The sequence below is a fragment of the Puma concolor genome, chromosome C2 (assembly GCF_028749965.1).
Source record: "Puma concolor isolate L17-30 chromosome C2, mPumCon1.1.hap2, whole genome shotgun sequence".
NCBI classification, from domain to species: domain Eukaryota; kingdom Metazoa; phylum Chordata; class Mammalia; order Carnivora; family Felidae; genus Puma; species Puma concolor.
Window position 1 is genome coordinate 97,003,450 of NC_141675.1, and position 27,501 is coordinate 97,030,950.

Here is a 27,501-nt window from a genome sequence, read left to right on the forward strand (position 1 = left end):
CTAGGTGCCCCATTATTATTTTCACCTTTACATAGTTACATATATTTTCATTCATCCCTTCTGTTCCTTGGCCATGCATTCTTTTTTTTTTTTTTTTTTTCAGATTTTATGACTTATTTAAGGTTTAAAAGAAATTAGCTATGTTGAAGTAATAGTTACTCAGCAAATATATTTCAAGAGTTTATTATATAATGCACAGTTCTAGATAGATGAAGATGAAGAAGTATACAAAAAAAGTCCCGGCTCTAATGAACACTTCCTCTATCTACTTAGGAGAGATAATTGGTAAAAACGAAGTAAGTAAATTTTATAAGTAGGACAGTGTTAACTGCTGCAGAGAAAAAATAAAGCAGTTAAGATGAAAGGGGATTCTGTTAATGGTGGTAGTATATAGGTGTGTGTGTGTGTGTGTGTGTGTGTGAAGTTATTTTTACTAGGGTTGGCAGGAAAGGTTTTATGATAAGATGTCATTTGGGCAGACATCTGGAAGCAGTGGAAGAAACTGTGAGCTCTGGATAAGGGTTTTTCACAAGAAGGGAACAGCAGGTATGAAGGCCCTTAGGCTGGCTCTGCTTGGTATGTTCAAGGAACAGCAAGGAGGCCAGAGTGGCTGGAACTGAATGAAGGAAGGGAGTATGGTAAGAGATGAGGACTGAAAGTAACAGGGTGGGTCTGAGTGAAGGAAGATTATGTTCAGACCTGTAAGGCTTTTGTAACAATGTTGACTGACTTATAGGACTGCATACTCTCCCGTGTTTTTAATTATTTTTATTTTCTTTCCTTTAACTTAACAAAACAAAATTTATCACAATAAAATGCACTGGTCTTAAATTTTTAGCTCCAAGAATCTTGACAATTATTTATTTGTATATATCCACGTAACCACTGTTCAGAATAAAATAGAGAACATTCTTATCACACAAGAAAGTACCCTCATTCCATTTCCATTCAATTCTTCTCTTTTTCTGTTCTTAAAGCTACACTAATGGAATCATTTAGTATGTCCTCTTTTTCTGTCTGGCATCTCTTGCTCAACTCAATGTCCATGAGAGACATCTTTGTTGTTACATAAATTAATAGTCTATTTCTTTTTATTGCTGCACAGCATTCTAATGTTTATTTGTTTATATTTTGTATGTATCCCTTTTCCTGTTGATGGATATTTGGGCTGTTTCCAGTTTTCACTTCTTATTAGTAAGGTTGCTATAATGTATTTTTGAGACCATATGTTTTTATTTGTTTGGAGTATATACCTAGCTGGGGAGCTGGGCCAAAGGGTAGACACATATTCAACTTTATAGTAAACTTCCAAATAGTTCTCCAAAGTGGTTATCATTTTATACTCCCACCAGCATTGTTTTAGGATTGTGGTTGTTCTCCATTGATATTAGTAATATTTTTTTCAAATTGTATTCATAAAAGTGGGTGTGAAATGGTCTTTGTTGTTTTAATTTGCATTTTTCTGTTGGTTAATGATGAACATCAATGCCTGCACTTACTGGCCATTTCTATATTTTCTTTGTGACATGCTAGTTCATGGGCTTTGTCTATTTTATAAATGAGTCTCTTGTCTTTGTATTGTTGATTTGTGGAAGTTCTGTATATAACCTCACAAAAGTGCTGTTTTTAGGTATATGCATTCTAAATATTTTTACCAGGGTGCAGTTTGCCTATTTCATTGTCTTTATGGGATCTTTTGATGAGCGTAAATTTTTACTTTGGTGAAATCCATTAATGTTTTTTTTTTTTCTTTTCAGATCAATACTTTGTATGTCTTGTTTAACATGTTTTCACAAGTTCTCAGTGGTATTTTATACTTTCACCTAAAAGTTTTATAATATTAGCTTTTGCATTTAGGTTTGTGATGTATTTCAAATACATTTTTGTATGTAAAGTGCAGTACGGATTGAGGAGGGATTTTGTTCTTGTTTTTATTTTTCATAGAGGTCCATACGTTGAAAGACTTTCCGCATTTTGTTAGCTCACTGGGTTGTTTCAACATCAATTGATCATATATGCATCACATTTTAAAAAGATCACTGGTTCCTGTGTTGACAGTATGGGAGATTGAGGAAGGGAAGAAACATAGTTAACTCTTAAAAGACTATTGAAATAATCCAAGTGATAGGCTTGGACAACAATAGCAGTAGGTCTAATTTTGGACATGTTTTGAAGGCAATACAAGACAATTTGTTAACAGATTTGATGTAGTTTGTGAGAGGAGATGGCTGCACGTTTTTGAACTTGGAAAAATAAACAATAAAAATATGGAGACATAAAGTTGCTGTGTAGTAATATGAGATAGACTGTACATTGGCAAAATCTGGAAATACACATATACCTGTCTTGATTTCAAGTGGAGATGTTCATAGATGTAAATAGTAGTTACTACAACTTTTTTTTCATTATAACTGTTTTAAACCATTTGTGATTTGATCATTAGGCACATTTTTTTTCTTTTTTACATTTCCTTAGGAATCTTTATGGTAATCTAGATTCTTATATCCAACTGCCTACTAGGTATTTTTATCTGGAATGCACTCAAGTAGCTCAAGAACCCTATGTTTAAAGATAGACTTAACAAGTAACCTCACCTTTGCTCTCTATAACTTTTTTTTTTAATGGCTGGATGATGTTTAAGTCAAGCAAAAACTGGAATGATTTCAGATGCTTTCCTCTACCTTATTTTTATATCCAAGTCTTATCTTTATATCTAAGCCCTAGAAACATATATTAAAAATATATGCATGGGGCGCCTGGGTGGCGCAGTCGGTTAAGCGTCCGACTTCAGCCAGGTCACGATCTCGCGGTCCGTGAGTTCGAGCCCCGCGTCAGGCTCTGGGCTGATGGCTCGGAGCCTGGAGCCTGTTTCCGATTCTGTGTCTCCCTCTCTCTCTGCCCCTCCCCCGTTCATGCTCTGTCTCTCTCTGTCCCAAAAATAAATAAAAACGTTGAAAAAAAAAATTAAAAAAAAATATATATGCAAAAAATGTAACCTTTGTTTATATCTCCTTTATAGGTCTTATCTAAGAATTTTTGAGACCACATTCATAAAAATACCCACTAATTTCTACCCCCTTGGTTTTACTCACTAAGAAAGTCTGGCTTTGCTGAAGAGTAGTAAATATAACACATAATTGGTGGCCTGATTTAGAATCAGGCCTTGGTTAGAATTATTGTTCTACCTCTTCCTAGCTATATGACCCTCAGGAAAATTAGGAACTGTCTTTGTAAAGTGAAGATAATGTTGACAATGATCTCATAGATTAAGTTAGGAGCTATGGTTCCCATTCTAGGGCAGCATTCCTCCCAGGGGCATTAGGCAATGTTGGACCCATATTTAATTGTACAGTTGCAGGAATGAAGAGAAGGGACTACTACTGGCATCAGTGAGTGTAGAGACCAAAGTTACTGCTGAATATTTTATAATATGCAAAGAATTATTCAGCTCAGAATGCTAATTGTGTCAAAGTTATTAAAACCTAGTATATACCTGTAGTTATATTTGGTAAGACATACTTCCTTGCTTTACATATCTCTTCCCCACTAGACTATATCCTCCATAAGGAAAGGCTGAGTTGATTTTGTTTACCAGTATGTTCCCAGTGCCTGGGCTAGTGCTAATACGTAGTAGATGGTCAATAGAAAAGTTGATTGATTTTCATATATTTGAATATTCATGTGTCCGTTTCTCCACTATATTGTACTCTCACTGAGGGCAAACCAACTAACTTTCCATCAGTGAGGCAACAGCATGAAGCACAGTGCCTGACTTATGGTAGATGGATCATAATATTATTTTTCAGAAAATGAAAAACTATTCAGATTCTCTGCAATTTTAAAGATGATGAAATGTGAAGTTAAAACATACTCTCTTTTGTCTTCCAAAATCTTCTAATCCAACTTTTTTCCGCATTATTAAGCCAAACAAACAGCCCACAGGAGTAATTTGCGTGTAGTATAATTAGTCCAAGACTGAAAGATTTTGTTTTAAGGCAGAAAAGAAAAAATAATTTTAATTCTCTATAAAATAATTACTTTTCAGTCTAGTTGTTCACATCTAAGCAATTGAAGGTGTTATTTTAAGTTTCAGACTAGAAGCTGTCTTTCTCAGTGATCTATTGCATGCCAAGAATTCATTATTTAGCAGTAAAGATAGACATAAACAAATAACCATAATACAATGAGAAAGATAAGAGACTGTGTCATTGGGTTCTTATTGCGTATAATAGTGCCTGGTTTAGAGCTGGTACTGGCTAGATGAAATTGAAAGCATCTGGTATAAGTGTGACAGTAATGGAGTTCAGTAAATGCCCACTTTCACTTTCCTCCTAATGGGTGAGAGCTCTCTGTCTATAAGCTTTTTGTGTATATATTCTTAGCATGTCTAGTAGGTCTTTCCTAAAGTACTTGGCTATGTTTACTGAGGGACTAATGCATCACCATGACTTTTTTTGTTGTTTGGTTGTTGTTGTTTTTTTTTTTTAAATGTTTTTATTATTTATTTTTGAGAGAGAGAGAGAGAGAGAGAATGTGAGCAAAAGAAGAGAACAAAAAGGGGGGTTCAGAGCATCTGAATCAGGCTCCACACTGACAGCAGAGAGCCCGATACAGGATTTGAACTCACAAACCGTGACCTCATGACCTGAGACGAAGTCCATCATGACCTGAGCCAAAGTCCGATGCTTAACCGACTGAGCCACCCAGGTTCCCCCAGGATCACTATGTTTTAAACCTCTACTGAAGCTCAGTATAAATTTTAGGGAGATAAGACAATGAAAGAAAATACACTTTCTTTCATTGGTTCTGTCCCCATATTCTCATAAATAAACACTATCCTTCTCTAAACCAGACCGACTTTAATTGCCAAAGTCTATCTCTTGATAGACTGGCTCCATCTGTTCCTTCCTCATGAAATTACTTTCCTGTCTCCTCATCCATCAAAACACCACTTGTCTTTTAATATCCAACTCAAAAGCTAATTCTGCCACGAAGCCCAGTAGATCTCCCCCTCCTTGAACATCAATAGCACACCATACTTCACTCTTTTTGAAGGAAGTCACAATGTACAGACACATCTAAAAAGAGGGGAGTTACCATCCTTAAGGGTAATGTATGTAAACATTATTTGGAATTTTTCTGCATGGGAGATTTCAGGGCTATACAAGAAAGGCGGAACCAGTAGGATATATGCAGATACATAAGTAGGTAGGTAGATAGATGGAGACAGAGAGAGAGAGAGAGAGGACTTACATGGTTCTGGAGGCTGGCAAATCTAAAATCTATAAAGGGTAGGTTGACACACTAGAAAGCTTTAAGCAATAACTGATGCGGCAATCCAGAGAATACAGAAGTAGATCTTCTTCTTCCTGGAAATGCTGGTTTTGCTCTTCAGGTACTTCACCTGATTGGATTATTATCATCCAATCCATTATATTCATTGGATCATATTATCAATAAGAATCTCTTTTGCTTAAAGCCAACTGATTGTAGATGTTAACTTTATAAAATATCTGCACAGCGGGACCTACTTTAGTGTTCAATTGAATAACTGGGCAATGTGGGTCAGCCAAGGTGACATACAAAATTTGCCATCACAATCATCCCATTTATTCATTTATTGAATTATTTATTTATATCAGCATGGACTCATGGGCATTTGTTTTATACATCTGATTATAATCCAAAACTATTTTGTTTATGCTGTTGCTCAAATTGTTCTAGCTTTGGCCCTTGGTAGCTGTTTCAGTATGCTACTGTGTTCTTTGGACATAATCTGACCATTTTGTGAATGTGCTCATATGTGTGTGTGTTTAGCACCTTCTTACTTTCTCACACCTAAAGATGCTTATCTTACATGTTTCCTGTTCCAGTCCTAAGATTAGCCATTTATCCAAGAAACCCTGCTTCCTTTTGTTGAAAAGTGATATTAAAAACCATGTTTAAGTGTTAGATGGGCCTATTGTTATTGGAACGTATTGCTTCTAACCGTCTCAACTCACAGAAAAAGGAAATATATGTGTATCTACTAACCTATTTTTATACAGATGTACCTTTAGATATGTCTATATGTCTCCATTTTAATCCATTACTACATGGATCATCCTAGCTTCTATTCCTAGATTATCTGGAGACCCCCAACCCAACAGTAATGAAGCTGGCTTCCACAATCTACCATCTATTTACTAGTTTCAATTCCATTTACTTATATAGTAGTTTGAAAATTGTTAACACGTACCCCCATAGGAAGCAACTTTATCAACTTCCAAAGTAAGGTCATCATCTTTCCCAACTCTCTTCAGTGAGGTTGTTTTATACATTTGTGATACAGTTCAATTTTTTGTTTTCCACATTCTGTATTCCATCTGGGATCCTTAACCTTAAAAATGATGTTTTTAAATTTACATACATTCAGGTTTACTATTTGTTCTATAAAGTTCTCTGAGTTTTAATAAATTCATAGTGTCATGTATTCATTTATAGTATCATACAGAATAGTTTCATTACCCTAAAAAAAGAAAAATCCATGCTTGACCTGTTCACCTCCCTGTTCCATCCTGGAATCCCTGGGAACCACTGATCTTTATACTGTCTGTATAGTTTTGCCTTTTCCAGAATGTTACATAACTGGAATTATACATTGTGTAATCTTTCAGATATGCTTCTTTCAATTAGCAATATGCATTTAACATACATCCATTTCTTTTTGTGGCTTGATCATGCATTACTTTTTATGTATGTATGTATGTATGTATGTATGTATGTATGTATGTATGTATTTAGGGGGTGGCAGAGAGAAAGAGAGGGAAAGAGAAAATCCCAAGCAGGCTCTGTTCTGACAGGGGCTCCAATTCTTGAACCATGAGATCATGACCTGAGTTGATGTTGGACGCTTAAACACCTAAGCCACCCAGGAGACCCCATGCATTACTTTTTATTGCTCAATAATACGCCCTATGTAACTATAGTATAGGTTTTTTTTAAACCTATTCACCTATTGAAGCAACATCTTGTTCTTCTAGTTTTTGGCATAGTAACATTTGATCAATAAAAGAATGGTGTGTGGGATTGAGTGAGCAAAACAATGTCTTTAGACTTTAAGATATAGGAAAGGGGAAGAACCTAACTTCTTTTATTTATTTCAACCTCAACGTCTTTCATTCCTATTCACTCCTTGCCATTACCATGCCTACTTAACTGAGAACTTATCTCCAACTGTTTATTTATGAGGGATGTAGCTTTTGAAGCTAAAAGAAAATTTTGTTTAATTATTATACATAGCTTGAAATTAATTAGAAATTCAAGAAGAAAGGTGCGTTATCATACCCTTTGCACTGAAGAATGTATGGACAGAGCCCATTGACACAGAATAGAAAAAACAAACCAGTCATAGCCAGCATGAATAATTACAAAAAGATTACAACTGTTGTATTGCCAGGTGTTGCAATTAAAGTTCCCCATTTCTGGACTCTCACAGACCAGGACTTTAAAATATAAAAGTTGATATAGATGGACAGGAGATAAAATCCCTGAAGATGATAATTATATGTCATCATTTATCTTTAATAGAAAATTGATGAAAAATGCATATGTTATGTGTTATTTGGTTTTGGTTTTGGTTTATTTTGTTTTTTAATTCTGTGCTGAGAGCCTTAGAATCTTCCCAGATTAGAAGGCAATACCCCTTATATACTGGAAGCAGAATTTGTACTGGGGCACCATCTCTGAAGCAGGGAAAAAAACACACCATCCTCACTGAAGCATGCCAATTCCAAGGCTGATTCACATTCCAAATTGAGTTGTTTTGCCTTTCTTAGCTTTCCTTTGAATCTGTTTCCAAGCTATAATCTGTAGACAACTGTTCGCCCACATACCTATGGTTAACATTGTGAGACAGCTTTGCCTTGATTCCATATTAAATGTAAAAATTACTTTAATGCAGCATTGAAGTAAAAATGCTGGTAGGCACTCCAGAAAATAAAAGCCAGGAATTTCTAACTTAATGCTCCTGCAGAAGAAAAACCTCAGCTTCATTGTGTATCCTATTCATTTCAAAATGTACATTTGACATAAAGCTGAAAGATAAATAAGATAAACCACTTTCATCATACTACTTATTATGAAGGATTTGAAAAAAATATATCAAGGGCAAGCCAGGGTCTTACTCTTTCTACGGTTTTGCTCTTGTGTATCTCTCTGGGCAGGGAGTTCTTAAGTCAGATTTCTGAGATGAGCAGAGGAGGAGGGCAGAGAAAAGAACTGTGCTCAAATGTACAACCTGGTTGAATGTGTCTTTTTTAGTTATATAAACTTTCAATACACTTTTATACTAAAGTGGTTTAATACTTTTTTTTTTTTAATTGTGGAAAGTACTTTCATTGATAACAATTGTTTATTGCAAGCCTGCTTTGGGAGTGCTGGCTGGCTCAGTCTATAAAGCATGTGACTTGTGAATCTTGATCTCGGGGTTGTGAGTTCAAGTCCCACACTGGGTGTAGAGATTACTTTAAAAAAATAAAATCTTCAAAAATAAAATAAAATTTTAAAAAGCCTACTTTGGCCATGGAATGCTGATAAATTCTGAAAAGACACAAAAATTCTAGGTAGATAGGCCACTTGTATTACCTACGTGGAGAAAAGAGACTTATAAGATGTTAACCATAAGACAAGATATGATTAAGTGTCTGATAAGTGGTAAAGACCAGTTGTTCCCATGAAAGGGGCAGTGGTAAAACTGCATGAGAAATAACAGGATCTTCTGGAACTATTGGTACAGTCAGAATGTCATTAAAACTCAGAAAATCAAACAAACAAACAAATAAAACCTCAGAAAATAGAGCAACATCATGGACTAGAGTATTTAAGAAAGATATCAGGGGCACCTGAGTGGCTCAGTTGGTTAATGGTCTGACTCTTGATTTCAGCTCAGGTCATGATCTCATGGTTTGTGAGACTGAGCCCTGCACCAGGCTCTGTGCTGACAGTACAAAGCCTGCTTGGGATTCTCTTCTCCCCTCACCCCTTCCTTCTGCCCCCTCCCCTGCATGCTCTCTCTCTCTCTCTCTCTCTCTCTCAATAAATAAATAAACTGAAAGGAAGGAAGGAAGGAAGGAAGGAAGGAAGGAAGGAAGGAAGGATGGAAGGAAGGAAGGAAGGAAGTAAAGAAGGAAGGAAGGAAGACATCAAAATGAAGGCAACTAAACCAAGGTATTGATAGATTATGATTCATAACAAAGCCCAACAAAACTTAGTGGTTTAAAACAACTAATTTATTTAGTTCATGATTCTTTGGATGGCAGGTGATAGTTCTAGTCCAGGCTGGCATTGCTGATTTCCATAGAGGTTTTCATGCATACATGGGCAGCTAGTGAGTTGTCTGATGGCTGTAATTCAGGATGGCCTCATTCCCATGTCCATTGATTTTATACTGTCAGCCAAAGTTTTCCTCCATCATGCTAACTTTGGCTCATTAACATGGTGAGTTCAAGGTTCCCAGTGCAACAAGAGTGGGAAAGCCCTAATGCAAAACCACCTTTCAAGTCTCTGCTTGAGTCATGTTTGGTATTGTCTCATTGGTCAAAGCTAGTCACAAGACAAAGTGGAGAAATAGATGACACATTTTGATTGAAGGAATTATAAATTCACTTTGCAAAGTGGTATTCATGTGAGGATGGGAAAAGTCTATGGCCTTTTTTTTCAATATACCACAGTATATACAACATTTAACAGAGATGTAACTTCAGTGGAGTAGAGTGAATGTTAAAAAGAAGTGAAGAAACACAGTGGTTTGCCCTTGAATGAGCCACTGCTGGGCTATTGCCAGCAGAAAGAAGAGTTGACTAAATTAACATTTTATGAATATTAATCTGAAAGTTGGGTAGTGGATAGTCTGGAAGAGAGAGAATTTAGGAAAACATTCAATGTTTATGAAAGAAGCTAGCAGTATCTGACACCTATCAGTTGCTTAGTACATGATCACAACATCTTAATCTGAATCCAGATGTGAAGTAATAAGGACATGCACTATAGTAATGGTATGAATGTAATGAAAGTGCCAGATGTGACAAGCAATTTTGAATGAGTTATTAGCATGCCTTGATTACTAGTGGATTTGGAGGTTAGGGGAGAGAAGTAGAAGGAAATTAGAAAGAAAAAGATACCTTCAAAGCTTCAATCCTTGATGAGAGGAAGACTGGTTATATATTAACAGGTACAGGAAAGGAAGGGAGAGTTCACTGGGGTAAATTTGTTCAGATACATTAAATTTTAGTGGACAGGAGCATCTCTCATTGATTATGTTCAGTGGAGCATTGGAAATATGAGTGCGAAGCCTGAGAAAGAGTCAGGAATATAGGAATAAATAGATATTATTGTTTATCTTCCACATAGGGATGATTAGAAAATGTAAAAACTGGATGAAGTGCCCAAGACAGAATACAGAGAGAAAAACAGTGTGGAGATGAACACTGGAGGAGAAAAACAGAAAAGAAATCAGAAAAGGATTATTAAAAAAAAAAAGAGGGAGGAGTGGTCAAAGGTTTGGGGAGAAGGGGTGGGGGAAAATGTCATAAAATGTCAGAGCTGCCAAAATAGGAAACAGTTCAAAACAATTTCCTGAGTTCTTATCAGGAGTATTAGAAAAGAGAAATTTTGTTGTTTCAATGGGAACAACAATAACAAAGAAGTTGGCATGAGGTTGTCAGCATTACAAAAGAGCAGTCTAGAAGGATAGCTGAGGGTAAATTCCCACTTGCAAGATACCTCTTCTGGATCAAGGGGAAGATCAAATGACTAAACTGTGTTTTAGCTCATTAACTTAGATTACGACTTTACGGTTGGAAACAAAGTAATTTGACATGTTGATAAGAAAATTTTCTGACCTGGGCAGATGGCGTGGGCAGAGTCAATATTTTCTTCATTCATTTTGTTCTCATTTCTGACTTTTTAAAATGATGCCAGTGTGTTATTTCCTAATTTTTCATGCATGTCCGTTGTTTGCTTAGCCACTTACTGATTATGAGTTATAAATTGGTGAAAGAAGACAGATCATTAGGGCTCACTGTTTATGTTGTGATCATTGTGGATAGGATCCTTTAGGGTTGCGCAGCATAAAATGTGTGTGACCATTTATGAGAGTTTAGGATGGAAGGAAATAATCTCTGAATGATTTAACTGTATTGTGGAGAAAGGGCAGGCAGAAAGAAAGACACACACACACACACACACACACACACACACACACACACACAGCTGATGGGAAATCCCAAAATATTGATTTCACAGAAAGATCAGGCAAAGGAATCAGTGACAGAGAGTTGTGCAGGAGATTCTTGGACATTTTTGTTTGGAGGAGAATAAGTAGACAACATCCCCTGAAAGAAAGCTCATGTTAGAAGTAGATGACAAGGTCAGAAAACCAAATATGTGGATCTCCAAATGCCGGATTCCATAGTTTGGATATTATCCCATAGGCTATATAGACACTTGAGGAATAGGAACATTTTCAGAAGAATTCACAGTGAAGAGAAGCAGTTAGGGGATGCTTTCAGACAGAATAATTACTTTTTTTTTAATCTTAAGGGTTTGTACATGTGAAACAGCATAAACTCATCTGCTTACCCTGGGTAAGTATGCTGAGATGAAGTAAATCTGTGTGATATCTCCTTACATTTATTTTACAATTTATTTCTGAATTCCTAGGGACATCTTGTAAATTGAATATTTTTCACATGAATCCTGGTTTTTCATCTTTGCAATGTAAGAAATCTTAAGTACATACGTTGTATAAAACTCAACCGTTATCAAAAATGAATTGACCGTGATCAGTGCCCAGCATATTGTCCTAGCATACTATTATTCTTTGATTTGAGATTAAATGATGTAAGTTAAGATTGTCATAATCTTGTTGACTTGTTTAATTTTAGAAGTAAAGTTGTTGTTGAATTGATATGAATGGATCAATGGCTAATCGGTTCAAATGGCAATCATTACTGGACATATTTATGGGAACGTAATTACCGTACAGTAGTGCCATGTCAAGTGTGAGAAAGCATTAAAATATACTAGAATGTGTCAACAGGCAATGTCAGAAAGTTCAGTGGACTATGAACCCATTAAACTTTTGTATTTTTATGCACTTTACTTGGACAAATCAAATCTCCGTGATAACTTGCAAAATATGCAAATTAGTAATATTGCACTTCAAAGCAAGCCCCGACACATTCTTGGCCTATTTGTACATTCACTGTATTCAACTTACCATCAGGGTTGCTGTTGTAGAGAACAGATTCCACAGTATTTCACATAAAATTCTGGTGATGATCTAGGCAGGTGGTGAAAATTATACCTATTTAAGCAATTCCATGTACATCTATTTAATTTCTTTGCAATATTTTGTATTTGGTAATCCTGTTTATTTTATGAGACAAGGTTGCCTGACAAGATAGAAACCACAAAGATGAGACAATGGAAAGACTAATGTTCATGCAAAAGTTCAGAACTCTGTAAAGTGTTCAGCATAGCTAGGAACGATTGGATCAGAGTGAGAAGCTGAAATGGGGGCTATGTGAGCAATGAGGGGAGGAACAATGTGTCTATAGAGGTTATGACAGTAATGCAAGGAGAAATATCCCTACTTTGGAGTTCTGAAACGATATTGGAATGATAAATCATAAGCATATTCATGGTGGGAAGTCAACACTTATTGAGATGTTTCCACAGCTCGCAGTTTTATCCATTCCTCTCTTGTGTCTCAGGTACAGACACACATACCACACACACTGTGAGCATGCATGCAATCACAGACACACCCACACATGCTCACAGAAAAGCATACATCCTCTTTCCTTTATGATTAGAGACAAAATAAACCTTATTGCTACTCTTATCTTTTCACCACCCCTCTCCCCAAAGTCTTCTGTTGACCTTTTATTAAAAACTCTATTCCAAAAGCCAAATTCTCAGTCTGGAGGGAAAATATTCTTCTTCTGTTAAATGGAATCTTTGTCTCCTATTTTGAACCAAAGGTGAAATAGGAAACAGAAGCAATCTGTTTCTTTAAATCATATTTTTATCTTACAGTCTCTGAAGCGTATTGGCAAGAATACTTGGTTTTGAGGGCTTTTATTTTGCATCATCTCTTTCCATTGTTTCTATAAGAAATAGGATATTTCTATATATTTGCACTCTAACTGAAACAGTGCTTAACAAATGGGGAGGGGAGTATGGAAAAGGTAAGGAAAGTTCATTTTAATCAGAAAATAATTTTTTCAAAAAAACAAATTGACTTGGCAGGAGAGGCAAAAATCAGAACACATGGTGATTGAGAAAGCCAGAAGGAAATAGAATAAGGTATATAAGCTTTGGCCAAAAGCTCCAGGACAACTCTGACTGATGCAGGTTTTCTGTGTTTATGTTCTCAGCTGCTCCTATATTCATTCAGAAGGTTCATATATATTTTTTACTCCTCTAAAGAAAAATAACTGTCTCTCAGGGCACCTGGGTGGCTCGGTTGGTTAAGCATCCAACTCTTGATTTAGACTCAGGTCATGATTCCATGGTTTGAGTTTGAGCCCTGCATCAGGCTCCACGGTGACAGTGCAGAGCCTGCTTGGGATTCTCTCTCCCCCTCTGTCTACACCACCTCTGCACATGTGCACATGCACATGCGCTCTCGTGGTCTCTCTCAAAATAAATAGATAATCTTAAAAAAGAAAAGAAAAAGCACAGCTTTTTGATGGGTTGGTTGCTGGGCCATTTGCACACATAATACAAAATTCTTTTTCCCCAAATTTGAGCATTCTAGGGCCATGGAGATGCAAATAGTTGAGGATCACTGGCTCTCAGTCAAAGTTAAATTTCCCAGGCTCCTAAAAATGGAAACTTATACCATCTGATCTGTACATTCAGTTTTTGATAAAAGATGTACAATTCTGTGTCTATGTGCTTACATGATCTATAACCTATGATTAGCTTTATCATGTAGTCCCTTCTCAACTCAAACATTTCTAAGATCCAGGCTTATAGTAACATTGAAGGGACAGGAATGTATTACTCAGTTCTACTAAACTACCTACACACACATACACACAGACACACACACAAAAGGGAAGGAAGTTGTGAGAGAGTGTTATTATACCAAGCTGGCAGTGCTCAGAGCCTTGACTTTTAGAGTTACTGGACAGACACAAAAGTTTCTTCAAAATTTTCTCCCATCAAATATATTTATAATATCCCTATGAATATTAATGCTGAAATATGTGGTCAGATAAGTAAAGAAAAAATAAAAACATTCTGCTAAGATCAAAGAAAATGTGTTCTAGAGACTGGAGGATAAATAACGTTTCTTCTAATATTTGGTCCTGGCAAAGTGAGGAGAAGAGCTGAAGTAGCTGGGTATTGAAAGCTGTTGATGAAAAAGCTCTGAATTGTCCATGCTAACTTGCTAATGAATCAGATTCCCTGCAAAATCATTCTTTTCTTTCTTCTACTTTACTCTAAAGATCTGATTCTTGTGTTTTGTCCATTTAATAAAATAAGCATCTCATTCGAAGGGAAACAAGCTGACCTTAAAAATTTCAGGCTTGTTGGAATCAATCTGCACTGAAAGGAGCTACCGCTGTCTCTCAGATCAAAAGTAGAACATGAAATCCATACTGGCTCATTAAAATCCTAGGCTTCTACAGACCCATCTGTAATGATGACAAGCAGTAATCAATGTGATTGCAATGTGTACTTTAAGGTTTTCCTATATCAACACGTGCATACATGTAGCATGGTTCAGAGAGGTTGGTAGTATTTCAAGACTGCTTTGCTCTCAAGATTTCAGACTATATCATGGTTTCTATTACACAACATAATTGAAACGGGTGATGATCTAGGTAAGAGGAGAGAAGCTGCTGTTGTGACTTTTCCCCCCCTTGTGGGCTTTTTGGGTTTCAGCAGCCCAACACTCTCAGGCCCCAATGCAATACCCAAAGATACTAAACATAAGCCAAACCACTATCTAGTGTTAACACCCAGAGATGATACACCAGCAAATGCTTCCTCTGGGAAGCCTCTGAGGATCCCAATTACTCTGAATCAAGAGAGAAGTCAGTCAGGCTTGAAGTAAGGGGCTTGCATTTAAAATCAGCAGAGAGGGAAAAGTGTGATGAACGGATGAAGTTTCTTGGCTTGTCAGAGCTGCTGAAAACTATTACTGTCAAACTTACCACCTCCTTTCTACCCCTTCTTCTTTATGGTATTGATAGGAAATGCAATCAGATCCATTCTTCATCTTCCTGCAGGAGCATGAGGTTGTTTATTGACAGTCTCTAAATTTCAGTCTGAGATGTTATTTTTCAGGACAGAATTCTGGAGAAGCCCCTACATCCCTCCTCATTTAGAATTAAAACCCAGAAGGTAGTTCTCAGGGAAAAGAAAAGAAGGAATATCTACTGCTGTGTTTGCTGCCAAGGGACTTAATGAAAGATTGCAGGCACCACATCCTCTTTAATTGAATTTCAGCTTGTTTCACACATGGGAGTCCAGTTGTCACAAGGGAATTATAAATGAACACATTGTCCTTCATGGCTATGGAGGCCAGTGGAGTGGAGGATGAGAGGAGCATTATTCACGGATATTGTCCATGCCTCCTTAGAAGGGGTCAGATGGCTTGGAGTCCTTGAGCAGTGTGACACTGGAGCTGTGCTTCCTGGCTGCATTTGAGAGCCTAGCCAGCCAAACGCTACTCATTCTTAAACACTGCACCCCAGGGTGCCTGAGAGGCTCAGTTAGTTAAGCCTTCACCTCTTGATATCAGCTCAGGTCATGATCTCCAGGTAGTGAGATTTAGCCCTGCATCAGGCTCTGAGCTGAGCATAGAGTCTGCTCGGGATACATTCTGTCTCTTTCTCTCTCCCCCACCTCCCCCACTTGCTCATGCTCTCGCTCTCTCAAAATAAATAAATAACCTTTAAAAGCAAAACAAAATGAAAAACACTGCACCCCTCACAATTGTAGTATGTGTATGGTATGGTATGTGATAAGTATAGTAAGTGTATGGACATTCTGATTAAATAATGTCTTCCCTAGCTTGTAACCAGCTATCGTTCAGTATCTTTAACATATTTAGATATCTCTGGTCAAGTAATTTTATTATACATTATATTTTGTGTGTATGTGTTTAAGTAATTTAGGGGTACCTGGGTGGCTCAGTCGGTTGAGCATCCGTTTTCTGCTCAGATCTTTGTCCCAAGGTGGTGGGATGAGCCCCACATCTGGCTCTGCACGGAGCAGGAGCCTGCTTGAGATTCTCTCTCTCTCTCTCTCTCTCTCTCTCTCTCTCTCTCTTTCTCTCTCTCTCTCTCTCTCTCTCTCTCCCTCCCCCCCTTCTCTCCCTCTCATTCTCCCTTTCACCCTCTCCCTTTTGTTGTCCCTCTCCCCATCTCCCATGCTTGCACTCTTTCTCTAAAAGATAATAATAATTAACAGTTTTAAAAACTTAAACATTTTAAAAACAATTTTAAAAATGTAACTACGGTAAAAAAAAAATCATAGAATTCACCATTTTAACCATTTTTATTTTTTATTTTTTTAAATTTCAGCCGCCTGGGTGGCTCAGTGGGTTAAGTGACCAACTTCGACTCAGGTCATGATCTCAGAAGTCGGTGGGTTCCAGTGCCATGGGGGACTCTGTGCTGACAGCTCAGTGCCTGTATCCTGCTTCAGGTTCTGTGTCTCCCTCTCTTTCTGCTCCTCCCCCCACTCACACCCTGTCTCTCAAAAATAATAAATAAACATAAAAAATAAATTTAAATTGTAAGTTTTTTATATTTTTTTGAGAGAGAGAGAGAGCATGCACTCGCACATGTGCACCTGTACAAGTGGGAGAGGGGCAGAGGGAGAACAAGGGAAAGATTGCTAAGGAAGCTCCTCACTATCAGTGGGTACCCCAGTGTGGGCTCAATCCCACCAGCCATGAAATTATGACCTGAACCAAAACCAAGAGTCAGATGCTCGAAGGACTGAACCACCCAGGTACCCTGCCCCTTAACCATTTTTAAATGTACAGTTCAGTACTGTTACATATATTCATGTTGTTATGTAACAGATCTCTAGAACTTTTTTATCTTCCAAAATTTAAACTCTGTACCCACTGAACAACTTCCCTTTTCCCTCCACCTCCAGTTCCTGGCAGCCACCATTTTATTTTCTTTCCATGAGTTTGACTAGTTTCCAAACCTCAGGTAAGTGGAATCATGTATTTGTCTGTGTTTTGTGTTTTTATTCAAGTAGTTGATATATAATTAACACAGGCTTAGTATCAATTCTACAAAGATTGTGTTATTCTGTTCTAGCAACTATAGTGAGTCCTAAAGAAATAAGTTCCAGCTCTCATGGAACTCACAATCTAGTGAAGGAAACTAACATTAGAATACTTACTACAGTGCAGTGTATTATATACCGTATCACAGACAACGCATATATAGCAACATCACTTCAATTAGCAATCTTGTTTTTTCCATGATACTTTCTATCATGTGTCCAATGAGAAAATTTCTCTTGCATTTTCACATTCTCACCACAAGTTTTATTCCCTGAAAACTAAGGTCATATTTATATCCTTCTATTAAAAGTCCAAGACTGCTTTTAATTTTCTACCCTTTGTGTATGGATTATAGTGTCTTACATTGTAACTATTTCTCAATTTTTATTGTTGGAGAATCACAGTGAAAATCACTCCCTCTATTCTACTTTCTCTATCAAATCTGCAGTTCTCTATATCTGATGTTGTATGAGCATTCTTCTTCATTCTCTTCAGATTTCATGTCTTCTGCCAAGCATTCTTCCCCACTGTGTAACAAGTATTGTGTAGTTTCTAGAAATCACCCTTTTTGGTATCAAAAGTTGCTTCTTGACATTTTTTGTTTTGAAACACTCATAGATTAATCTCCACTTTCAATAGGTGCATTCAAAAGTCTCTTCCAAATTGCTAACCTTTAAATGTAGATGAAGATCCATTTGTACCCAATAATTAGTACTTAGATTTTCAAATCATAGAACTGAGGTTCTTGAAGAGACAGCCACTATCATATCATTGGTATCAATGCTTTTATTTTGAGAATAAGAAAAAAGAGAAGCCTGGAAATAGGAAATGACTCATCCAAGGTCAAAGTCACTAAAGACACATTCCATGTTTCTTCTGGCTCAACCATTTGTTCCCGTTGAATCAACAGAGTGGGTAGTGATTGTTGGGTTTGATGAGTCTTGGGAGGCACAGCATCACCCCTCGGATAAGTGCTTTGGGAAAATAATAAACCTCTCAATCAGACTTGTCAATGTAGACAATTCTGTAAGTGATTGTGCTAGTGTCTTCCTCCTAAGGTCTGTGATAAGATGCCTTGAATTTATTAGCACCAATAAATCTTCTTTAATATAATGTGGCTCATGGGAAGTAGGTACTTCTTCAGTTGCTTTGAGAAGAGACATATAATAGCTTTATTTTAGGTAATACAGATTTTTTTCTCCCTATTGTCTGTGTCATGTCCTTCCTCTGAAACACTCTGAATCTCCTTTATCCATTAATTCATCATTCCACAAGAGATCATTGAGCTCCTAATGCATTTCTGCCATTTTATTTGGCATTGGGCATAAAACAGTGAGTAAAATAGACGTGGCCTCTGCCCTTATGTCTCTGCTTTCAGACCTGTCTAGCAATATTATTTGTGTTTCCACCTGTATTGTTTCTCCTAGGAAACTTTTTTTTTTTTTAATAAAGGGGAGGGTAGAAGAATATTCCTCAAGCTTTTTTACTATGTCCATGCATAATTAGGACATCAAATACAAGAAAACCAATGTGACAGAGACCTTTTAAGACACTGAAATGATAAATTCTTTGTACATTCCCTGAGATCACATATTAAACCAATGTTCTTTGCCCTAAAAATTACCAGTGTGAATTGTAAAGGTCAATTGTTTGCTTGTTTTTTCCCCCTAGACCTGTTCACTTGTGGTGTACTTATATATTCAGTAAGCCATAAGTCTAGTTACATGGGCTGTAGGTAGTAACATGTCTACTGAGGTAAACACTGTGCATCCGTATTACCTAAAACCGTGCCTGGAACATAGTAAATATTCAAGAAATATTGCTGAATAAGTGAAATGAGCTTCAGAAAAGTGCTGGTTGTATGCTGGCTAATCATTTTTCTTTCTCATTCCTAGAACTGCCGTTAACCTGAAAAGGGTTTGTAATTTGTACTGATATGCATGAACCTTGCTGTAGTTATACTATTGTTAAAGAAAAATTGTTTTCTGGAGGTTTGTTTTTTTTTTTTTTTCCTACAATATTCAGTAGGCTGTCTCTTCCACATCGTGCTGCTTCCTTTCCTTAGCCTAGAGGAGGAGGAGGAGGTTGCCATTCCTAGAAACCCAGACATGTGACCCATTTAACCTAGCACCTCAAAGTATCTATCTCAGCAAGGCTTGCTTTGTGGCAGGGGCTGGAATTACCAATGGGGAGTGCTTTTCTCATAAAGCAAGTATCCACTATTGAGTATAAATTTCTACTTTGTGTTTCATTTCTTTGCCTGAGTGATGGACTAGTTTAGAAAAGGTATGAGGCAGTGAATAAAAAAAAACAAAACATTGAATTATTTTCTTTTTTCATTTAGTAATTACTGCACTGCAGCAAACAGAGCTGGGTCTGAGCGAACACTGACATCTAATTTTCAGGTTTTGAATTGCCTGGAGAAAAGCAGGTCTCTCTGTTTTCATCTACTAACTTTTCACTGTGAGGTAATTATGCAGAACAGAGTATGGTCCTGGGTGATGTTTAACATAGGCAGGTCATAACTAGACAGAAAATGGACACCTGCTTTTAGGATAGGAATAATTAAAGGTTCATAATTTTGGAAGAGCAGTGGTGATGTCATTTAATAGACACACACTTGCGAGGAATTGCAGGCTTGAAAGTCATGTGTTTTTCCACTTTAGATCATTCATAAACTGTCAACATAATTTGGAAGCAAAGCTTATTTTCCCTCTCTGTCCTCTTGTTGGTGATGCATTTCTGTCTCCATGAGAAAGACTATGATTCATTGAATTCTATTGATTTTGTTTATTTATAAATGTATATTTGTATATATTCCAATAGGTTGTTTTCCTCAGTTTACAAATGAACCAAGAAATTGGGAAAATGGGAATCTAAATGCAAAGTGTTATGGACTCATGGAATTGGAATTATAGAGGGATACAGAAGTTTAAAGAACATATTTTAATTCCTTTTATATACAAACTATACACTGCAAGAGTCAGGCAAACTTCACAGTGTGAGGAAATGGTCCTCATGACACTGCCGTCACTGAAGATATCAGCCACAGTTCAGGGGTCCTCAGGGTCATTCTCATTGTTGGCTAAAAGGTCAGGGATTCCCATGACCTACCTTAAGTTTGTTAACTTGCTAGAATGACTCACAGAACTTGAAGAAGTGTTATAATTGTGGTTTTATTTTAATGCAAGAACAACCCAAACATTTTATTTTAATGTTAGAACCACCCAAAGGGAGAGATGCATAGGGAGGAATCTGGGAGGTTTCAACATATGAAATTTTCATCATCCTCGGGGACATGTTACCCTTCCAGCATCAACATATAGCAATACATGGAGTACTGCCCACCAAGGATGTTCACCTGAGTTCTGATGTCCAGAGTTTTTACTGACATTTTCTTGCATAGGCATGATTAACTGAATTATTGCTTATTAATAGCATTCAGTCTCTAGCCTCCCACCCTCACCTTCTGAGCCCCAACCCATTAATCATGTGGTCAGCCTTTCTAGAATGGCTGGCCTCCATCCTGAGTCCTCTTCTTAGCATAGACTATCTAGGCACCCACTAGGTGTGTTTGAGGGGCCCACCTCTAATAACAAAACTCACCTGTCACACAACAAAGTCTAGGGATGTAGAGGTTGCCTCCCAGGGCCTATGACAATGGCTAAATCTCTCTTTAGGTGAAGACAAGTAGCTTACCACAGAAACATACAAATCGCAGATTGCTGATTTGGTTTAAGGACGTTCAAGTATGTGAGAGGAATGAACTGGGTATCAGGGAGAGATCTCCTGGCTCCTTGGGTAGAATTTTCTTCCATACTACCACAAACATGCACTAGAATATGAAATCTACCCAGTAGCAGCATTTGCAGGAAAATATCTTGAAAAATGATAAATGGTAAGACAATGGAGGGGCAGTTATTGATTTTAGACTTGAAGGTTTAATTTGCATACTCTGACCTCCAAGTGAGAGTAGGAACCTAATAAATCAAGACAACTCTGTTAGTAAAGAGAAAGGGGTAAAGAATGGAGAGAAGGTTCTATAGCAGGTAGGGGCCTTTTGCTTTGAGACTCAAGAGTAACAATCCAGGATGGCATTGTTTGGTGAAGGCTAAAAGCCAAAAAAACAAAAACAAACAAAAACAAACAAACAAAAAAAACTAACCTAAATATTTTAATGTAATTATATAGTTATTAAGATATAACTTACATTCAATAAAGTTCACCAGTTTAAAGTGTCTACAACTTTCTTTTGATCACAGTACCTTGACTGCATACCCTCAACCTAGAAGGAAAAATCACAAAAAATCTTAAACTCTTGTTTATCCTTTGCTTGTTTGTTTGTTTGTTTGTTTGTTTTGGGCTATAATGTGGGTGAAACAATTCTGAAAGTACTTTGTGTGCATTGTAGGACTAAACAAATGAGTACATGTGGCGACATCAGGAAAGCCAGAGAATATGGAACATGGAATGAGGGAATGTGGAGAAAAACCTCACAGGGTTAGATTAGAATTGCAGCTATAGGGGTGCCTGGGTGGCTCAGTTGGTTAAGCGTCCGACTTCAGCTCAGGTCATGATCTTGTGGTCCGTGAGTTTGAGCCCCATGTCGGGCTCTGTGCTGAAGCCTAGAGCCTCCTTCAGATTATGTGTCTTCCTCTCTCTCTGCCCTTCCCCTGCTCACATTCTGTCTCTCTCCCTCTCAAAAATATTTTTAAAAAAATTAAAAAAGAATTGCAGATACACATTTCCTGTGTCTGTTCAAATTTCAAGAAATAATGACAGCTCAGAAACAATGAGCATACTCAAAGCCTAAATGTTGGTTTCTAAGTGTAATTGTCCACTAAAAGGAACCATGTCTAATGGAAGATATGGCTGAGTTCAGGACTGGGGCAGGGGAAGTATAAAATGAACCCGTATCATTTTATTATTTAAAAGGTGCTGTAAAAAAAAAAAAAAAAAAAAAATTAAAAGGACAGGGGAGCCAGCTTGAAGGAACTTGTATGCATCTGGGGCAATTTCAGTGTCCAAAATTGTGAAGCACAATGGATTATAGTGCACTGAATACAATAGGAATCTATAAGTGCATATTGATAAATAATAGGTAAATAAATAAATGGGGAGGAAAGGAAGACTCTTCCTGACTGATGTCAACTGACCAAAGTGAAGAGAATAGTGAATCTGGGAAAACATTGTTTGCAACAGTCACAGGAAAAATAGTTTGAGGCAAGAGTTATGAATGGATACTAAATCTAGAGAATTATAATATTTGCATAATCCCAAACTATTTCCCTACAGATTTCTTATTAGCTGCAAGGGGAAAAATAGCTACTATATAGTAGAGAAATTAGAGAACACTTTGAACTGGTGATCAAAATTAATATCACTAATGAGTGGCAGATGGATTAGGTACCTTCAAATAGGGTACCATAAGAAGGACACATCACTTAAATAATATTCCAACTGGGCATATATTACCTAAATTGAAATTAAGAGGAAATATCAGATGTGACAACTAAATGCAATAAATAACCATGAACTGCTGGATCTTCGCTGAAGGAGAAAAATGCTATAAAGGGCATAACTGAGTCATTTGATAAAATTGGAATATAGTCTATAGAATAGATAAGTATTACATTATTGTTAAACTTGAAATATACATATATATTTATATACAAATATATAACATGCATATATAATATGTATCAACATGAAAATATTTAATGTAATGAGAGAGAGAACAAAAGTTGGAAATTAGTACAAAGTGGTAAAACTAGGAAAGGATATACAGATGTTCTCTCTACTAATTTTGCAAACTTGTAAGCATGAGATTATTTTAAAATAAAATTTTAAAAAGGAATAGAAGGGCTAAATTTCTAAGGAATGAATGCCTAAATTCTTGGCTATGGCAAAGTAGGCAGGGAGTTTCTTCTTTTATTACCTTAAGATCCCTTTTTGAATAAACCCCTTTAAAAATCTTTCCTTTTTTTTTTTATTTTTTTTATTATTTTTTTTTTATTTTTAAAAAAAATTTTTTTTTTTCAATGTTTATTTATTTTTGGGACAGAGAGACACAGCATGAACGGGGGAGGGGCAGAGAGAGAGGGAGACACAGAATCGGAAACAGGCTCCAGGCTCTGAGCCATCAGCCCAGAGCCCGACGCGGGGCTCGAACTCACGGACCGCGAGATCGTGACCTGGCTGAAGTCGGACGCTTAACTGACTGCGCCACCCAGGCGCCCCTAAAAATCTTTCCTTTTCATGTCAGCCCAGCTGCCTTTCATGAATCTTGTCTCTTAATTTATTCTTTCCTTCTAGTATAGTGTTCCCATGGGTAATTTGCCTCCTTGCAATGTTATAACCCAAGGAGGCCCCCACAAGAGCACAAGTGGGCATGTGTATAAATGCCTCAAGAGGGGCGCCTGGGTGGCGCAGTCGGTTAAGCGTCCGACTTCAGCCAGGTCACGATCTCGCGGTCCTTGAGTTCGAGCCCCGCGTCGGGCTCTGGGCTGATGGCTCAGAGCCTGGAGCCTGTTTCTGATTCTGTGTCTCTCCCTCTCTCTCTGCCCCTCCCCTGTTCATGCTCTGTCTCTCTCTGTCCCAAAAATAAATAAACGTTGAAAAAAAAAATTAAATAAATAAATAAATAAATAAATAAATAAATAAATGCCTCAAGAGACTTGGGCAGGTTCCCAGGTCATTCCTTCCACCAGGGACCCTCTTCTCTTTCAGCTCCAAATCAAATTTTTCACTCAAGGTAAGCAACCAGATGGCTCTTTCAGCCTCCAACAGGCCCCATGTAATAGGAATTCGCTTTACATCTTGTAGAGCTGTTGAGAATAACAATCCTGCCTGGACAAATTACTTATTACCTCACATTTGTGATTCCACCAGCAGCTTAGAGAACTTTAAGGACATCATTTCATTTACTCTCCTGTGGTCTTTGAGCAGTAGATAAGAAATAAGTACCACATGCCCCATCCTTCAGAAGAAAGAATCGATGCCCAGATCTGTTATGTACACTATTCATAGGCCCAGCAAAACCTTCCCTTTAAAAAAGAAACCTTTTGCCCGTTTAACAACAACATTTTGCTTGGAAAAATCCTTTTGATGTTATAAGATAAAATACGAATTAAAAGGAAACAATTGAAAGTATTATTATAATGCATCAAACTCAGGTCACTGTCGATGGCATCGAGTATGAATCAGAGTCGCCATGTGTACATATGTGACCCTCCAGGGTGTGATGCTGGGGGTGTGTTTCAATTGCCCTGCTACAATAAAATGTATTCAGTGTAGCAGTGTCTCAAGTTCCTCTCAGCCCCAGCTTTCTTTCTAGAATGATCCTTTTTTACAAGAATATTATGTTTTTTCCCATTATACTAGAGGTTGAAGGGACAAAGGAACAAATGTAGAAAAAGGGTTCATCACCAATTCAGTATGTTTAGTAATAACAAATTATTTTTTGCTATATATATCACTGGAAGTCTTGAGCACTGTTAACTCACATTTTTTGATGCTTCTTTTTGTTCATGACTTATTAATCATGTTGATTTTCTCTGTGCCCTCTTGACTTCACTTCCTTCTTTCCCCCTTTCTTCAGTCTCGTTTGGTTGGCACACAGTTTTCTTGTAAAACCCTTTGAGTGTTGTTTGAGCCTCTGTATCTTCCTGTATTTTCCTCTGTATCTGCCTTTCCTCCTTCAGACATAAGACTGAATCTTCAAATCTGGCCCTAGGGTCTAGTGTTTCTTTCTCAACTAACAGCTACTAGATATAACAAGGACGCTGTGATCTCAGAGTGACTTCAGGGTTATTTGCAAGTTGTTTATAAAAGTTATTTTAATAGGGCTTTAGCACTGTAGTCCTTAAGCAGTTTTCCCTTGCAGAGTATCTTGTGGATTCATTTCTTGTTTTGTGCTGCACGATTTTTATCAATGTTTATTTATTTTTGGGACAGAGAGAGACAGAGCATGAACGGGGGAGGGGCAGAGAGAGAGGGAGACACAGAATCGGAAACAGGCTCCAGGCTCTGAGCCATCAGCCCAGAGCCCGACGCGGGGCTCGAACTCATGGACCGCGAGATCGTGACCTGGTTGAAGTCGGACGCTTAACCGACTGCGCCACCCAGGCGCCCCTGTGCTGCACGATTTTTAAATTGAAATAATTTTGAAGGAGCAATTATGAGATATCTGTTAATGGGCACCTCCACCAAGTGAATGCTGGAGTGTGATCTCTGGGTTTTGGTGGGCAAAAATAATTGATACAGGTTTTGGTATGATTCCACCCTTAACTTTACCCCACGTAATGTAATATTGCATGTGGCCAACCTCATACAACAACTCATTGTGTTTATTAATTTATTTGACAAATATGTATTGAACATTAAAAGTATGAGCATTGTTTTAGCTAGAAACTAGATGTGAGGGATGCAGTGGTTAATGAAACACTGCTCTGGGGGTACCTGGATGGCTCAATCAATTAATGTCTGACTCTTAATTTGAGCTCAGGTCATGATCTCTTGGTTTGTGCGACAGAGCCCTGTGACAGAGCCTGCTTGGGATTCTCTCTCTGCCTCTCTCTCTCTGCCCCTCCCCCACTTAAACTCACTCTCTGTCTCTCAAAATAAATAAACTTAAAAAGATGAAATACTGTTCTCAAGACACAGTGCCTTTTACCTATATGATACAAAATAATAATAATAATAATAATAATACACTGATTAACAGACAATTAATAGGGCAGCTTCAGGTTGTAATAAAGTCTATGAAGAAAAACAACCAAAACAGGGGATGTTTTGTGTAAGAAGGTGAGGGACTAAGGGGAATCTTAGATTGGTTATTCAGGAAAGGTCTCCCAGAGAAAGTATCATCTGAATTGAGACCTGGATAGTAAGAGGATTGCCATGGAGACTATAGATACAAATGTCCTAAAACTGAAAAGATGGGAGTGCATTTCAAGAACAGAGAGAAGGCCAGTATACCAAAGGCAGCAGTAAGAGAGGTACAGGATTATGTCAGAAAGGTTGGAAGGATCAACAGGTGTTAGACATGACATGAGGACTCCTGCCATTTGTGATCCTTATTTTGTGTCTATGACAAGCAAATACATTGGAAAAAAAGGAAGTAATTATAGATAGTGAATGAGGAAGTTAAGTTATTGATCTAAGAACATAGCTGTACCATTTAGCCTTGGGCAACATGAATTTTTACTCCGGCCCTTTAGCTAAAACCTCTAGAGCCACTGAAGAAGAAATCATGGCATCATTTTCATGGGGGTTGGACTGTGTTTGAAGATGTTGTGTCACCATTTCCAGCTCTGATGTTCTTTCAACAGGCTGAGGTCCAACAGGCTACCATACCCTTACTCTCATGGAGTATATGCTGGTAGTGGGTAGACTCCAATTTTACACAAAGACCAGAAAACAGATCTACTCTCCATTTCTTTTTTTTTTTTTTAATTTTTTTTTTTTAACATTTATTTATTTTTGAGACAGAGAGAGACAGAGCATGAACGGGGGAGGGGCAGAGAGAGAGGGAGACACAGAATCAGAAGCAGGCTCCAGGCTCTGAGCCATCAGCCCAGAGCCCGACGCGGGGCTCGAACTCACGGACCGTGAGATCGTGACCTGAGCTGAAGTCGGACGCTCAACCGACTGAGCCACCCAGGCGCCCCACTCTACTCTCCATTTCTTGATCAGCATAGCACAGAATGAGTTTTCCTGAAGATTTTTCAGAGTAAGAACAGTTTACTTAAATAAAACTCTATTTACCCTGCTTTTGGAGGGGACCAGTAGTAGTATCAGGAAGGAAAAATTCTTCCTCTACCCTTTTAGGTCTTCTAACTAGACTGAGAATTAAATTTACATGAGACAGATTAACAGGAGAAAGAAACTCAGTTTTCCTACATGCTCACAGAGTCCCAGTAATAAAATTGAGAGCCAACAAAATGACCAGGGCAGGCAGTTTTTATATGTTGTAGACAAAGAGACAATATGTTTATGAGGAATTGACAGGATTAAAAAAAAAAAAAAAAGTGTTTGGGAGCATTAATCAGTAAGAAACTCTAAGCAAAGTTTGGGTTGAGGTAGTAGATTAGTGAAAAAGTAACCAGGTTTGTTTTTATAGCTTTCTTAACTTTATAATCCTTATCTCTGTTGTTATGCATGTCTTTTTTAGTTCTTGGTACAGTAGGGTA

General features: G+C 37.5%; 1 protein-coding gene across 4 annotated transcripts in view; it reads left to right on the plus strand.

Annotated features, from left to right (window-relative positions):
* Positions 1-27,501, plus strand: part of LSAMP (limbic system associated membrane protein) — a 922,095-nt gene that overhangs the window by 42,152 nt on the left and 852,442 nt on the right. For all 4 annotated transcript variants that reach the window (XM_086675372.1, XM_086675373.1, XM_086675374.1 and 1 more), the window contains exon 2: positions 17,170-17,228. In XM_086675372.1, the coding sequence (XP_086531498.1) occupies positions 17,170-17,228 (59 nt within the window). The remainder of the gene's footprint in view (positions 1-17,169; positions 17,229-27,501) is intronic.